General features: G+C 48.2%; 1 protein-coding gene across 2 annotated transcripts in view; it reads left to right on the top strand.

Moving 5' to 3' along the window:
• The first annotated feature begins 3,834 nt into the window (after positions 1–3,834).
• Positions 3,835–12,136, top strand: part of GAS6 (growth arrest specific 6) — a 77,327-nt gene continuing 69,025 nt past the window's right edge. For both annotated transcript variants that reach the window (XM_010593595.3, XM_064268619.1), the window contains exons 1-2: positions 3,835–3,931; positions 4,269–4,435. In XM_010593595.3, the coding sequence (XP_010591897.1) occupies positions 3,850–3,931; positions 4,269–4,435 (249 nt within the window). In that variant the 5' untranslated portion in view covers positions 3,835–3,849. The remainder of the gene's footprint in view (positions 3,932–4,268; positions 4,436–12,136) is intronic.

Raw genomic sequence — 12,136 nt, forward strand, 5'->3', positions numbered from 1 at the left:
CAAAGCTGTTTGAAAAAACTAACAGCAAAAAAAAAAAAAAAAAAAAAAAAGACAGAAGTGATTGGATTGGTCTGCACCCAGCACAGACAAAATAATAGGTACTTAACTCATATTTCTTGAATGAATAAATGAATGAATGGTTTTATGGCCTTGGAATCATGACCTACATACAAATGGTAATGATAGAAGGGAGACTGTAGAACTTCCATTTGTCTATAGACTCCTCATTTCCCATCCCACCTCTAACCTTTTATCCTAGTTTATGCCTGGAGCGAGAGTAGCTGCCAGCTGTCCATCTTCCTGGCCAGGAAATGGTTAACCATCCATATAAATCATTCATTGCCCTGGGTCTAATCTACTGCCTGCTGTGGGGGGTGAACTATCTACTTCACCATGGCTATTTCAGGGTCTATAATGTAGTGCCTGACAACTCTTTCCATTCTGGGAACACGTTATCCAGTTTCCATTTCTACCTTAGAGCAAATTTTCTGCCCCTGTAGCTAGGTTGAACAATTTGGAGTTAGCTTGGGTCAGCCCACCTCCAAAAAGGTCTCCAAATTTGCTGAGTTCCCCAGTTATCAAAATCCAAATGAGCCAGTGTATGGAAATGTATTATTTTAAACCAAATCTCTACATAACAGTGGATATTGCTGTTGTTGGGATACTAACTCAGTAAAGAGGGCAGTGGTGCTTCAGTGGTAGAATTCTCCCTCTCATCCAGGAGACGCTGGATATATGCCCAGGCACATGAGTGTCACCCCCTGCCTATCAGTGAGGCTTGTATGTTCCTATGATGCTGAGCCGATTTCAGAAGAGCTTCCAGACTAAGATGGACTAGGAAGGAAGGCCCGGTGATCTACTTCCAAAAATCAGCCAGTGAAAACCCCATCTGCAATCAATCGTGGGAATGGCGCAGGTGCAGGCAGTGTTTCGTTCTGTTGTGCATGGGACCATCGTGAGTCTGGGGCCAACTCAGAGGCAGCTAGTAACATCAACAGCAGCAACGCAGTGAAAGTGGGTGAATTGGGAACACAGGGAAGGAGAACCAGGTCCAGCCTAAAAGAACAGCAGGACCAGTGGGGGCCTGAGGGGCGCCACCCAGCAGGAGCATGCTGATACCTGATCATCTAAAGCAGTGGGCCCACAAGTCAAGCGCCTATTATCCCAGATAAATGTATAGAGGAATGCTCATCCTTATTTGGACCAAAAGTCTCTGAGAGATGTCTGAACTATATAACCTCTCCCCTACACACACACATACACAAAAGCAGAATATAAATGCAAACAATTTCTAGGAGCCTCCATACTCCTTGAAGTCTATCCACAGACTCCTGGGTTAGAGCCCCTAGGATATAATGGATAAAGTTGCTAGAAAACTACCTGGCACATAATAGGTGCCCGATTAACTCTGTGTCCCATGGATTAATTAATGAACTAATTAATTAAAGAGTCTTGCAAATGAACAACCCAAGAATTATTTATTTTATTTTTTAAAATTTTTATTGAGCTTCAAGTGAACGTTTACAAATCAAGTCAGTCTGTCACATATAAGTTTATATACACCTTACTCCATACTCCCACTTTCTCTCCCCCTAATGAGTTAGCCCTTCCAGTCTCTCCTTTAGTGACAATTTTGCCAGCTTCCAACTCTCTCTACCCTCCCATCCCCCCTCCAGACAGGAGATGCCAACACAGTCTCAAGTGTCCACCTGATACAAATAGCTCACTCTTCTTCAGCATCTCTCTCCTACCCACTGTCCAGTCCCTTCCATGTCTGATGAGTTGTCTTCGGGAATGGTTCCTGTCCTGGGCCAACAGAAGGTTTGGGGACCACGACCACCGGGATTCCTCTAGTCTCAGTCAGACCATTAACTAAGGTCTTTTTGTGAGAATTTGGGATCTGCATACAACCCAAGAATTTATTACCCCATCCAGATTTTAAATCAGTAGCTCTCCTGAAGAACAAGCAGCAGGGAAATTAACATAATGAATATTCTTCTAAACACCGGGGTGCTTTCAGGACTGAATCAGCCTAGGGAAACCCAGCCGCGTGTTCCTCACTCCCTCTGTGTTTGAATCTGTAGTCCACACTGGGAAAGCCCGTTGCCATCGAGCCGATTCCGACTCATAGCGACCCTACAGGACAGAGTAGGACGGCCCCATAGTTTCCAAGGAGGGCCTGGTGGGTTCGGACTGCCAACCTTCTGGTTAGCAGCCGAGTTCTTAATCACTACGCCTTGTAATTCTAGTTCAGCCGTAGTTGCAGATGATTTACCTATTCGTTCCCTGAATTTAACATATATACTCGTTAACTCCATCTTCAAACCAACGACCTCAAATAATTCTACCAGCAGTGACATTTCATCCTCCCATTACAGATGGCACGATAAACTGAGGTCCGGATATCTCACGGTGTTGAACCCACCGGATAAAATGACCAGTCATTTGGGGTGCAGGAGGGAGGATGGATTGCTATCCATTTTTTCATCTTTGTTTTGGGGTGTGGGGGATCTCCGGACCAGAATATCCCAAAACTCGTTCTGCGCCGTCCCTCTGCCCCCCATGGCGCACGTCGGGGGCGGGGGGGCGGGTTGCTGCCTGGGTCCAAGTCCCCGTGAGGGGTCTGCCCTGTTTAGGTTTTGTTTGTTTGTTTTTTGTCTGTGATTTTGCGAAATATTCCGAGACGAGAGACAGAAAGTCTTGGTCTCTAAGAACAATCAAAATATTGCTTTCAACTTAAACATCTACTGGGAAACCTCAAGGTTTTGAATATCATCATTGTGGAAAACAGATTACAAAAGAAAATAATTTAATCTCACTCTCTGGACTCGAAGGGATTCAGTTTGACCTCAGTTTATCCTTTCTCTGTTGGGTTTTAAGTCTTGAGAAAATGTGACCAAGAATTAAGAATCGCCAAAGGGTGGTAGATGCCTGGGGCGGGGAGGGGGGGAGCTGGAAAAGAGGTTTACATTTTCAAATTGTACCTGGAAAATTGTCCATTTGTACCTGGTTTAAGTGGTGCCTCAGGAGCCCTGGTGGCGCAGTGGTTAAGCGCTGCGCTGCTAAACGAAAGGTTGGTTGGAACCCACCAGCCAATCCCCGGGAGAAAGATCTGATGACCTTCTCGCCTAAAGATTACATTCTTGGAAACCCTATGGGGCAATTCTACTCTGTCCTATAAGGTCACTTTGGGTCGGAACCCACTCGAAGGCAACGGTTTGGTTTTTAAGTTATACCTGCGTATTCCTTTTTCTTTTCTTTTCTTTTACCCTCACCCCAAATTAAAAAAATTCAATCATTGATTAGAGAGAAATTCCTTCTTGAAGGACACACTAGTCTAATCAGTGGGTGTGCTGAAATCGCCACGTTCCTGATAACCTCTTTTCTTCTTCAACCTTTTGATCCTCCCAACTAAACACTCAAAGGCTCTGCAACCGAATTCAGGAGCTTGGCCAGGCCTCCGCCCGCTCCCCGACGCTCTGTCATCCGAGGCGGGGACTGCCCCTGGCCGCTCCCCGGCCCCTCCCCCGCCGGCACCGCCTCCCCCACGCTGCCTTCCCGGCCGGCCGCCGCCTGCGGCCCAGAAACGCTCGGAAGCGCCCTAGGTGCACCGCCGCGCCGTCGCGGGGATGTGAGCTTCAGAACCGATTGGACAAAATGAAAAGGGCGACTCCCCCGCGGCGCCCGCGGCTCGCCAGAGCTTCCCGGGCGCTCTGACCGCGCGGCGCGCTCTCGGCCCGCACGTCCGGCTCCTCCGCGCCGCCGCCGCCTCCGCCCGGCGCACCGCGCTCCCCGCCGCCGAGCGCACCGCGCTCCCCGCCGCCGCCCGGGCCCGGGACCCCGCTCGCCATGCAGCCGCCGCAGCCCGGCCCCGCCGCCGCCCTCGGCACCGCGCTGCTGCTGCTCCTGCTGGCCAACGAGTCCTCGCACAGTGAGTACCATCCTGCGCGACCCCACACACGCGGGGTGGAAAGCGGGGCGCTGCTGCCCGCAGTCCTCGCCTGCTCTGTGCTCCCGAGCCGGCCCTGCAGCAGCCGAGGGAGCCACAGAGGCTGCGGCGCGCCCCGGGCACCCGCCGCCGCTGCAGCATCCCCAGGTCAAGGGCACGGAGCCGGTGCCCGCAGTGTGGCGTGCGGGGCCTGAGGAGCAAGGGGCCCGGGTTAATGGCCTTGTTCCCTGTTCTCTTCCCCGCTCGCCCCCTTGCCTCCTGCCCGGCTACTTCCCCGCCCGCTTTCCTCCCCTCTGCGCCCGCGCGGGTGACCGGGCAGCGGTGCTGCTGCGGGCGCGCGAGGCGGCGCAGTTCCTGCGGCCGAGGCAGCGACGAGCCTACCAGGTCTTCGAGGAGGCCAAGCAGGGTCACCTGGAGAGGGAGTGCATAGAAGAGCTGTGCAACAAGGAGGAGGCCCGGGAGGTGTTCGAGAACGACCCCGAGACGGTGAGCGCGGGCCTCGCGGGGGGTTCGGGAGAGAGGGTTGCGCAGTTTTCGCGCTTCCGCCGGCCGCCGCTGAAGTCCGGGTGTCAGCAGTCTGCCTAGCAGGGGAAGGTGGTCGGAAGAGAGGGTCCGTTATATAAACAACGTACACTTTACCACGTAGCCGACCTTGTCTTGCCGGGGGCGGGGGGTGGGGGGGAGAGGATTGAGAGGAGTTTGAGGGGCGAAACCATCTAGAGCGCTCTCCCTGCAGCACCTCATTTATGGGGACAGAGATCCCAGCACGCACTGATGGAGAGCCTTCGGGATTCCTCCCAGCACCTCACATTTCCCTTCCCGGGTTCCCCGCGTGAGTCCCTAATGTGAGGAGGGTCCAGTGCAAGTCACATTCCAGAACTCTTGAATATGCAGAAACCATCTCTATAAGAAATGCTGAAAAGCGAATGTCAGGTGGCAGAGGAGAAAAGGGAGTAGGAACTCTGAGGTCACCCTCACGTCTCCCTCCACGCTTGATGCTCAGTTCTCTTGGCGGCCTTCAGTCCTCTGAGAGGAGGCAGGGTGTTGAGTGGCGTTCTCCCATTCAAGACACTGCAGTCATCTTCTGTCAGCAGGCCCCTCCCTGAAGGCAGCCACTTAGAAGAAAATATGCACCATGTTAGACTTTGCCAGAATAAAATAGGGAATCCATTTTTAAAGTGTAAAGGAAATACAGTGGAAGAAACAGCTTCCTACCTTCCCTGGCCTGTTTGCTGGATTAGACCGTGAGGGGTGTAGCCTCACACAGCTCCTTGATCTGCATCAAGGGAAGATGGAGAGTTTTCATGAAAGAGGAACTGAAAGATCTGAGGGGTGGATTTGCTTGCAGCAGCAGGTCCAAAAATATTATTACAGGAATAGTGCAAAGAATATATATTTGGGGGTGCTAGGAAACAGGGGGACTGTCAGGGTAGAAAGTAGGGAAGGGTCTAAGCCCCAAGTGTGTGCAGGGGCCCCTTACAGCAAGGTGCTCTTTCAGGAGCAGCTGGTGACTTCAGGACCACAGCCTGACAGGTGCTGGCCCAGGACATACTTCTATTAATAATGTCCTTGGAGAATGCGTGGGATGGGAAGGCCAGCCAACTTGGAAGAGACTGCCCGAGTGTGGAGGCCATGTGTCTCTGTAGGAGCTGAGTGATGGTAAAGGAAGGGACAGAACGCTGGGGGGTCTCTTATTTAAGAGCATTTTTTGTAGTTAGCACCTGCAGGACCCATCGGAGGCTTGAGATGTTTGTCCGTTCAGAAGCAAATGACATTGGAAAGGAGGAATGATAGAAATAGTCTTGGCTTTACATTGTCATTTTAAACAGTGAGGTCAGAGTGATTTCACAGCTAATTTTTTGGTACTCCTGGAATTTTTCTTTTAAAGAATTCTGGAATGAAATAAAAACCACATGCAATGAAAGAATGGCTCTGTATGGCCAATGTGTGCTTTTATTTTGACTTACATTTCTTATCTGTTGACTTGACTGTCCCCTTGAGATTCCCTTTTCTGAAAGAAAGTTTTAAAACTATTGGTACAGTTCTCTTTCTGGCACAGCTAATCATTACCGTAATTGAAATCTGATAGAGATTATTTTCTCTCATTTAACTACCCTCAGTATCAATAACAACAGGGCTTCCAGCCCTGTCTCCCTGGACTAGCATTATGCTGCAGTTTTTTTTTTTTTTCCTAGCTTCATTTTTTTTCCTTGTTTCTTTAATGATGAATCATGGTGGCCCTATGAATCATGCACCTGGCACAAGATCTTTAAATATGCTAGTGGCAGGGCTCGTGCACCCCAGATCACCCTGGGTCATTGCTCAGTTTTGCGATTATGTGGCAGGAGCAATGCCCTCCAACCCCCATGCCTAACCTTGAAAATTTTGCTTGTTCTCTTTGGGATGAGGCTTTCTGGCTTCAAGAGTTGAAAGCGACAAAAATGCCACCCACCTCAACTAGCCCTTGCCCTGCTGCTTGCCAGCTGGCCCAGGATGGAGACACCCCACCCTAGCTTTTCCGTGCTGACCTCTAGGGCACAATTTGTGCTAATTGGCAAAACACTGTTTAAATATAATACATGATTGGTAATAAGCACTGTGCTGCTCTGTTCTTCCCAGTGTTAATTCCCTTTCTGATTTTAATGTACTTTATGTTTTATTTAATTATAATGTATAAATGTGACATCACTTTACAAAAATGTCCAATGAAGACAAGAAATAAAAAGTACTCATGATCCTGTCGCTTTAGTACAACCTCTGGTATTTGGGGCCATTGCTGTGCAACGCTTTTATATTTCCTTGTAATCAAGTGTTTCAGATCCCTTCTGCCTTTTTCTGCACACTTGTATTTTTTTAAGACTGGGGCTTGCCTTTCACTTCTGTGTCGGCTGCCATCTCCTCCTTCAAAAGCCCTCTTTCACAGTCTTTTCACAATCAGAAGTTGGTAAACTTTTCATAGTAAAGTTATCTGAGCTTTTCAGAATTTTGTCCTCCCCCGTTTCAACTCCCATCCCCAAATAATAATATTTTTTTTCTTTATCGGTTTCCCACATTGGGCCAGCTACTCTTTGAGTCTTCCCCTGCAGTCCACGCAATTGCAAGTCATTTATTTTAACCTGCCATCTTGCATTTTCATGTATATCCTTTGCTTTGTTTTCTGGATTTGGCTGGTTTTCTTTTTACTTAACAATGAACATAATTTGAGAGGCAGTGTGGTGTGCTGGGAAGAGCCCTGGATTAGGAGTTAGGCACTGGTTGTATCCCCAGCTCTGCTCTGAGAGACAATGAGTGTTCAGGGCAGGTGTTCACCTCTCGGAGCCCTGGTGGTGCAGTAATTTAGAGCTTGGTTGCTAACCAAAAGGTCAGCAGTTTGAATCGACCAGCCGCTCCTTGGGAACCTCATGAGGCAGTTCTGCTCTGTCCTGTAGGGTCTCTGTGAGCTGGAATTGACTCAATGGTATTGGGTTTGGTTTTTGTTTTTTGTTCACCTCTGAAAGGTCCTTATCTTCTAGTCCAGACTTCTCAACATCTTTGGGGAAGTCCTCAAAACACAATTAGTGCTAACGTACCTTAGTCAAAAAAAATCGATAAAGCACTTTTTAAAGGGGCCAAAACTCATTGCTGTCAAGTCTATACCGACTCATGGTAACCCTATAGGACAGAGCTGAACTGCCCCATAGGGTTTCCAAGGAGCAGCTGGTGGATTCAAACTTACTGACCTTTTGGTGAGCAGCTGACCTCTTGAGCACTGCGCCACCAGAACTCTGAAAGGGGCAGTGCTATGAAATTACTGGAGCAAGAGTTTCTGTACTCCAGAACATTTGAGTTCTCTCTAGGAAATAGGAATTAATGTCTTTGCCTTTGAAATGTAGCTCTAATACTCTGTGGAATGAGGCTGATAGGGTTAGCTCAAGAAATAACCCAGAATCTGGCTATAAGACTTTATAAGACTGGTACCCTCCTTGGAATATTAAAAAAAAACCAAGCCCAGTGCCGTCGAGTCAAATCTGACTCATAGTGACCCTACAGGACAGAGTAGAACTGCCCCATAGAATTTCCAAGGAGCGCCTGGCGGATTTGAACTGCCAACCCTTTGGTTAGCACTTAACCACTACGCCACCAGGGTTTCCCCTTGGAATATATCCTAGAGAAATAAGAGCCTTTACACGAACAGGTATATGGACACCCATGTTCATTGCAGCACTGTTTACAATAGCAAAAAGATGGAAGCAACCAAGGTGCCCATCAATGGATGAATGGGTAATTAAATTATGGTATATTCACACAATGGAATACTACGCATCGATAAAGAACAGTGATGAATCTGAAACATTTCGTAACGTGGAGGAATCTGGAAGGCATTATGCTGAGTAAAATTATTCAGTTGCAAAAGGACAAATATTATATGAGACCACTATTATAAGAACTCAAGAAATAGTTTAAACAAGGAAGAAAATATTCTTTGATCATTACAAGAGTGGGGAGGGAGGGAGGGAGAGGGGTATTCACTAATTAGATAGTAGTCAAGAACTATTTTAGGTAAAGGAAAAGACAACATACAATACAGGAGACGTCAGCACAACTGGACTAAACCAAAAGCAAAGAAGTTTCCTGAATAAACTGAACACTTCAAAGGCCAGTGTAGCAGGGGCAGGGGCTTGGGGACCATGGTTTCAGGGGACATCTAGGTCAATTGGCATAATAAAATCTATTAAGAAAACATTCTGCATCCCACTTCGGAGAGTGGTGTCTGGGGTCTTAAACGCTAGCAAGCAGCCATCTAAGATGCATAAATTGGTCTCAGCCCAGCTGGAGCAAAGGAGAATGAAGAACACCGAAGACACAAGGTAATTATGACCCCAAGAGACAGAAAGGGCCACATAAACCAGAGACTCCATCAGCCTGAGACCAGAAGAACTAGATGGTGCCTGGCTTCAACCCTGATAGGGAACACAACACAGAACCCCTGAGGGAGGAGGAGAGCAGTGGGATACAGACCTCAAATTCTTGTAAAAAGACCAGACTTAATGGTCTGACTGAGACTAGAAGGACCCCAGAGGTCATGGTCCCCAGACCTTCTGTTAGCCCAAGACAGGAACCATTCCCAAGGCCAACTCTTCAGACAGGGATTGGACTGGACTATAAAATAGAAAATGATACTGGTGAAGAGTGAGCTTCTTGGATCAAGTAGACACATGAGACTATGTGGGCAGCTCCTGTCCGAATGGGTGATCAGAGGGCAGAGGGGGTCAGAAGCTGGCCGAATGGACACGAAAATAGAGTGGAAAGGAGTGTGCTGTCTGATTAGGGAGAGAGCAACTAGGAGTATATAGCAAGGTGTATATAAATTTGTAAACTTTCACTTAAAGCACAATAAAGATTTTAAAAAACAAAAGACTTTAGGTAAATCAGATACCCTCCATGGCCTTCGCTTCCTGAACTATAACAACGAAAGAGTTGCCCTAAAGTCATCATTTCGTGCACTGTGGTCCACAGATTACCTGCTTCAGAACCCAGGGGTACTTGTTAAAAATGCCAGGGCTCACCTTCAGGGTTGATGATTCCACCTACGCGCCCCCCCGTCCCCCCGCCTGCCACACACGCACACACTGCTGTTTACAGAGTTAGGATGCTGAAAGCTGGCAGCCTGTCTTCAATGTGTCTCTCCCAGTTTTCCCTTTTAGTAAAAAATCAAAACAAAACATCTGTCCAACTCTGGCCCTGCCTGTAGTAAGGAGTTTACAAATGCAGCTTCTTTCCCCTGCTGGCAAAGAAGAGAATGGTACATCTGCCACTCCAGCAGTTTCCCTGTGGTCTCAGGCCGCCGTAGGGGAAAACCCTGGGAGAGGGAGTGGGAGAGCCTGTCCTGGGCCCCGCCTGCTCTGCCACTTACTAGCTGGTGGATTTAGGCAACCTCAACTCTCTGGGCTTCAAAGAGAAGCTAGGAGGAATTTTCTTTCTCTGGGGAATTAGATTTGTTCATTCTACAGGTGTTTCTTGAGCACTTACTGTGTGCCAGGTATCCTCTTGCTTAACCTTTCATCATTCCACGTTGGGGGGTTTCTTCCTCTTTTTCTGTGAGGGCTGGAGCCCAGCCTTCTAAGTTATTCTCCTTTACAGCAGGTAGATAATTAAGCAGGAGCCCTATTGGCACAACAGTTAAGCACTTGGCTGCTTGCTAAAAGGTGGTTCTAAAAGTTGGTGGTTCGAACCTAACCAGTGGCTCCAAGGGAGAAAAGACCTGGTGATCTGCTCCCAAAACCAAAAAGCAAACCCCTTCCTGTTGGGTCTATTCTGACTCATAGCGATCGAATAGGACAGAGCAGAACTGTCCTATAGAGTTTCCAAGGAGCGCCTGGTGGATTTGAACTGCCGACCTTTTTGATTAGCAGCTGAGCTCTTAACCTCTGTGAAAACCCTATAAGGTAGTTCCGCTCTGCACTTTAGCAATAGATAACTAAGTACAATAGTAGACCATCCCAGATTCCTGCCAATTACACATAAGCTGGAGGCTTAAATGTCAGAGACCACTACTTTGATTTTATTATAAAAAACGAAGGTGTGTGCTTTTCTAACTCCTGCCCCACCTGTTGCCACAGAACTCCCTTCTCTCCCTTTTTTGCATTCGACTCCAGGGCAGTGGGTTGGGGCAAAATTGCCAGCGAGATAATTTCAACATTTAGCAACCCTATAGAACAGCTGAGCTCTTAACTACTGGCCACAGATAATAACATTTAAGCCCCAGGGGTATGTACCTTGTGTTCTGAATAACAATGCTGCTGCCTCGGCCACTGATTGTTGCCACAGGTAATCTTGTCTGGCCACTGATTGTTGCCACAGGTAATCTTGTCTCAGCTCTCCAGAGCCTTATCTGCCCTTCTCTCTTTATCTTCCTTTTCTTTTGGTATTCTCCCCTTTTTTTTTTTTTTTTTTTTTTGGTATTTTACTTGCTTACTTGTTCTGAGTTCTTGCAATGCGGAGAACCATGGGCTAAGTAATCCCTGTACAGTTGTCTCTACCTGGGATTTTTCTGAGTTCATTTTAATGCTCCAACCCAGGGACGGATTACCCAATAAGCAAGGTGTGCACAAACTTGCTTGTGCTTACTTACGTATCTGTAGTACACAATTTCATACGTGAAACCCATGTGAGAGTGTGCACTACAGATAAGTAAGCACAAGTAAGCCCGTGTGTACCTTGCTTACTGCATAATCTGGCCCTGCTCCAACCCCTGCATCCCAGCCCGGGTTCTCAGCACCAGAGTCACCTTTTTACTTAAATGCTTCTCAAAGCAGGTGGGTTGTTGGCTGCCTGATGATCAGTGTTTGCTTCCAGAGAGGATTCTGGACAAAAGATTTCTTCCAGCCAGGGATTCGCCGTGCAGCTACTCATCTGTTCCTGCATTCTGCTCATCTTACTGCACACAGTGTGTCTGTCTAGCAGGCACCGACAGGTACAGCTTGATCCATGAATTACTGGTAGGAAAAAAAAAAAAAGACAGAGCTGCAGTTCTTGATCCCCCCACCTTATTTGTGTTTGAAAGACAAAGTACAGTACTTGTACAACACTGCTAATGGCATTCTCTTTCTGTCTCATCGCTTCAACACCGCCCCCACCCGCACCCCCAGCTCTTACAGACATACTAGGCCTCATTGATGGTGAAGCATTTAGGACGGTTTTAGGGGTGCAGTTTCAGAAAGCTGCTGGTGTGGCTCACCTTGTCTTGAACCACATTTGCCCATCAAGGGGACATGGGTTTTACTTAGATGGCAGGTTCTTTGGAGATAGCTGGGGGAGGGCCACCCCTATTGGAGACTAAAGCATTCCCCTGAAGTCACCTCTTGGCACAACCACTCTGGGAATGTGAGGCATCCCAAAATGTGGCAGAGGTGTGGTGGCCTCTGTAGGTTGGGTAGCCTAAAGGATCACATAGGACCCAGGAAGCCCTGAGTCTCAGCAGGAGGGTGGGGGAGAGGAGGCGGGAGTGGAGATCTGATCTGTCCTGAATGACTTGCCATCTGCAATGTGAGTGAGCCAGCTGGCGAAGGTGACATTTCTGCCAGCAGATGGCCTTCTCACTGGTTGTGACTTCCATAGCAGCAGCAGCCCCCTCCCGCCCTCCAGTTCTGCCTTTGCTGGACCCCCCTCCCAAACACACACACACACACACACACACACACACGCACG

Source organism: Loxodonta africana, chromosome 15 (genome assembly GCF_030014295.1).
Source record: "Loxodonta africana isolate mLoxAfr1 chromosome 15, mLoxAfr1.hap2, whole genome shotgun sequence".
Lineage (NCBI taxonomy): Eukaryota > Metazoa > Chordata > Mammalia > Proboscidea > Elephantidae > Loxodonta > Loxodonta africana.